At 53.1% G+C, this 4,022-nt stretch overlaps 1 protein-coding gene across 1 annotated transcript in view; it reads left to right on the top strand.

Annotated features, from left to right (window-relative positions):
• Positions 1–4,022, top strand: part of VIL1 (villin 1) — a 22,366-nt gene continuing 18,344 nt past the window's right edge. The window contains exons 1-5 of the mRNA XM_012802215.2: positions 1–93; positions 505–579; positions 1,324–1,520; positions 2,428–2,536; positions 2,684–2,794. Of these exons, the coding sequence (XP_012657669.1) occupies positions 19–93; positions 505–579; positions 1,324–1,520; positions 2,428–2,536; positions 2,684–2,794 (567 nt within the window). The 5' untranslated portion in view covers positions 1–18. The remainder of the gene's footprint in view (positions 94–504; positions 580–1,323; positions 1,521–2,427; positions 2,537–2,683; positions 2,795–4,022) is intronic.

The following is a 4,022-nucleotide window of genomic DNA, read 5'->3' as shown; positions in this document are numbered from 1 at the left end:
TCCCCAGGCTTACTCACCATGACCAAACTGAGTGCTCAAGTTAAAGGCTCCCTAAATATCACCACCCCGGGGCTGCAGATATGGAGGATCGAGGTGAGGCTCTGTCTGGGCATGGGGGGCTGGCAGGCCTGGGGTGAAGTGAAGGAAGGCAGAGTCCTGGGGTTGCTCTTATTTTCCTCCAGTCCTGCCTGTGTCACCCCTCACCTCATGCATCATTCACACCCCCTGCCTTTCCTTTTCCTGAGTTTTTCCCTCATCTGTCTTTCATCCTTCCTCCCCATGTCCTGTCATCCTTACTTGCCTCTTCCTTTCCTTCCTTCAGTTTCCCTTCTCTTGCCCCTCATGCAAATTTCCCTTCTGGCCTCTTCCTTTTCCCTCCTTTCATTCCCTCTTTTTCTTTGTGCCTTCCTCATAATCCATTCTCCTGGTCTGCTGCCTCTTCCCGGGCCTCAGGGGTCCTGTGTGGCCCCCGGCAGCCCCCTCTGACCCCTTTTCTCTTTGTAGGCCATGCAGATGGTGCCTGTGCCTTCCAGCACCTTTGGGAGCTTCTTTGATGGTGACTGCTACGTAGTCCTAGCTGTGAGTGAGGCCTGGGAGACGTGGGGAGAGCTGGCCTGGCTTCAATATGCCCAGGTGGTCAGCCAAATCCTGGTAACAAGGGTCAGAGGCTCTCCCTGCCCTTGAGCCACTAGCTCCCAGCTGAGGCCACCTTCTGTGGATTCAGTCTTAGTGGACCTTGTGAGCTGGCTGCCATGTCACCCTAACTTGAGCCCATGTTTCCAAAATCCATTGTCATTTTTATGACACTTTGATTTTCACCACACCGTGGTACCATCTGTAGTATTAAGGCATTCGTATTTTTCTTTTTCCTTATATTGACCCACTTTTAAGTTTTAATATATTTAACAATATAAATCTACACATTACTGTAAATGGAAGGCAGTGTCATGCATCACAAATAGAAAGCTTTAAAATATTTACACAATCATTTCATACAACATATTTGTTTGTACACAACCTGATCACCTTGTGGACCTCTGATGGTCCCTTCATTTCACTTTGGGGAAAACTCCTTTAATCCAAGCAAGTTATTTTCAAAATGAGGTGAGCGAGGCCTAGAATGGGGAAGCACTTGTCCCACATCTCTGAGAGTCAGTGGCACGGTTGGGCCCGGCCTCTGGGCCCCCGACTTGCCAGCCCAGTGCACTTCACCTGTGCCAAGCTCACCTGTGGTCTGAGATGACATATATGTGGGAAGTCACAGGGTGTGGGAGGGTCTGTGGGAGTCTAGGGCCCCCAGTACACTGGACCCCCTCTCCCTAGATCCACAAGACGGGCAGCACCCTGTCCTATGACATCCACTACTGGATCGGCCAGGCCTCATCGCAGGACGAGCAGGGGGCAGCTGCCATCTACACCACGCAGATGGATGACTTCCTGAAGGGCCGAGCTGTCCAGCACCGCGAGGTCCAGGGCAATGAGAGCGACACCTTCCGAGGCTACTTCAAGCAGGGCATAGTGTAGGGAGGGGCACCTGGCGGGGGGGGCGGTAAAGGTTAGCGGTGGGGATGGGGGAGTTGGGGCTCACCCCAGGGCAATAGATATGACTTGGGCTGAGGAAGGGAATCTGAGGCTGTGGCAGGAGCGGCAAGGGAGACCCCCTTTGGATTTGGGTGACTTTACTTTTCCACTCTTACACCCATATTTCTGCCACTGGCCTGTCCTTGGGCCAGTGGCTATTCTGAAATTCTGTAATTCTCATGAATCAGCTCCTATCTGAATGTCCTGAAGAGCTCAGAAACTAATCACTCTCCCTCTTAACGAAAAGCAAATGGCTGCTTCCTCTTCTCTAAGCAGTGCTCTCACACTAAAAACCCAGGCTGCCGGCTTTTCTGTACCAGTTGAAGTTTTGGCCTCCTGGCTTTTCCTCAGAGCTGAGTTGCTACTGACCTGCAGGACAGTTGCCATAGCCCCCTGCTTTTGTTTGCTCCTCTCCTCTCACACTACAGCAGTAGTCCCCTCCAGTGAGCTTCTGAGTGGCACCTCTCCCTTCTTCCTTCCACTTCAATCTTCTGCCCTTGGGACCCTGTCCCCATTCACATTTCCTACTCTCTGCATACTTCACCCCATCTTTGCAGGCCCCTTCACAGGGCAAGGACTAGGCTAAGATGGAGGATCGAGGGTTCAGACTTTCAGGAGGCTCTCCCTGTCAGGCTCATGCAAAGTCATGCCACAAGCCAACCTTGCACTTGCAGGACTAACACCGAGTGACTCCTTAAAGTAGGCAGGTGCTGTATTCACTTTGCCTAGTGCCTGCCTGACTGTCAGATGCCTCCACTGGCAGCCAGGCAGCCCAGGATCTGGGAGGGCAGGGGCCTGGTACACCTCCCTGCCAACTCCCTTGGGTCAGCTCACCTCTCCTCTCAGGATCCAGAAAGGGGGCGTAGCTTCCGGCATGAAGAATGTGGAGACCAACTCCTATGAGGTTCAGCGGCTGCTGCATGTGAAGGGCAAGCGCAACGTGGTGGCTGGAGAGGTGGGCAGGTCCTGCTTAGGCATTGGCTGGAGCCCTGAGGCCCCACTAAGGACAAAGGGCAGGGGCTGAGGAAGGATGAGGGAGAGGGCTGATGGATGACAGGTGGGCTCTGAGTGGGGGTGTGCCTGCTCCCCCATTGCTCCCTAGGTGGAGATGTCCTGGAAGAGTTTCAATCGAGGGGATGTTTTCCTTTTGGACCTCGGGAAGCTTATCATCCAGTGGAACGGGCCGGAGAGTAACCGCATGGAGAGACTCAGGGTGAGCCTGCCACATCTACTCTTCAACTCCCAGCCTGCCCTCACCTGCTCCTACAGACCCAGCACCTGCCCTGACAGGCCCTGGTTCCCTTAGGCCTCTCTCCCCTGACTGTTTGCATGTGTGCACTTGTGGCTGATCCAGTAAGATGGAGAGTTTCTGCAGTGTGGCAGGCCCCATGCCAAGCCTTGGCAATCCAGGAGTGAATGAAATGGGCAGAACCCTGCCCTTGTGCTGGCCTCCAGCAGGCTGTCCAGTGGGGGAGACAGATATAAAGGGCACAATTGGAGAGCGATATCGGAGGGTTTATGAGCAAGCTTCCCGGGGGCTGAGGGCTCTTGGAATGCAGTGGAAGTGGGGAGGAGCGGGCCCTAAGGCAGGAAGGAAGGGGTCTGCCACTGTAGCAGAACAACAGAGCAAGTTGGGAGGGTCTCACTGGGGCAAGTTGTGTGGCCAGTGGCTGTGTAAGTGGGTTGGGGTTTATACTCAGTGCCCTGGGAGGACTGTTGAAGGTCATTCTGACTTTTGGGTGGGGATGGCTCTGGGGAGAAGCCAAGGGAAGCAGGGAACCCCTGCAGCCATCCAGATGGAACCCAGGGAGCAGTGCCCGGGTTCAGCTTTGGGAGGTGGAATCCACTGGACTTACTTGTGTTTTGGACAGAGTAAAGGGACAGAGGGCTGAGGCCAAACTGAAACCAGGTAGGGGGAGGACACAGACAGAGTCCCCTTCTTCTGAGGTAGAAAAGATCAGGAAGCCACAGATTTAGGGAGGAAACAAGAGAGTTCTATTGTGGTCATCTTAAAATGGGGCTGTCTTCCTTAAAGTTGAACAAATATGTTGAGAGTGGAGAGCTCAATTGGTGACTGAAATATGGGCTTCCAGAGTCTACAAAGGCCTTGGGCCTCGGGGAGATAGCTTGGCAGAGAGAAGAGAGGGGACCTGGGATTAAAATGAAGTATTGTGGGCATTAGTTGGGCTGAGAAGGATGAGCTCTGGGACATGTGTACGTGTGTGTGTGTGAGCACATGTGAGCCTGCGTTGTCTGGGTGTGTGTGAATGTACATGTGTGTGTACCTGTTTGTGAACACATGTGAAGCTGTGTGTGTGCTGTGTGTATATAAGCATGCTTTGGGGCAAAGACACTAAGTATTGTGATCCTTGGGCTCAGTTCTAGTCTAAAACTGTCAAGTCAAATCACACATTTCAAACACTGTCCTAGCAAAAGGAAAG

This window comes from Otolemur garnettii, unplaced genomic scaffold, assembly GCF_000181295.1.
Source record: "Otolemur garnettii isolate 467f Iridium unplaced genomic scaffold, OtoGar3 scaffold00013, whole genome shotgun sequence".
In the NCBI taxonomy this organism is placed as follows: Eukaryota; Metazoa; Chordata; class Mammalia; order Primates; family Galagidae; genus Otolemur; species Otolemur garnettii.
Note: the sequence above shows the minus strand (reverse complement) of the source record. Positions and strands in the feature narration are given on the sequence as shown.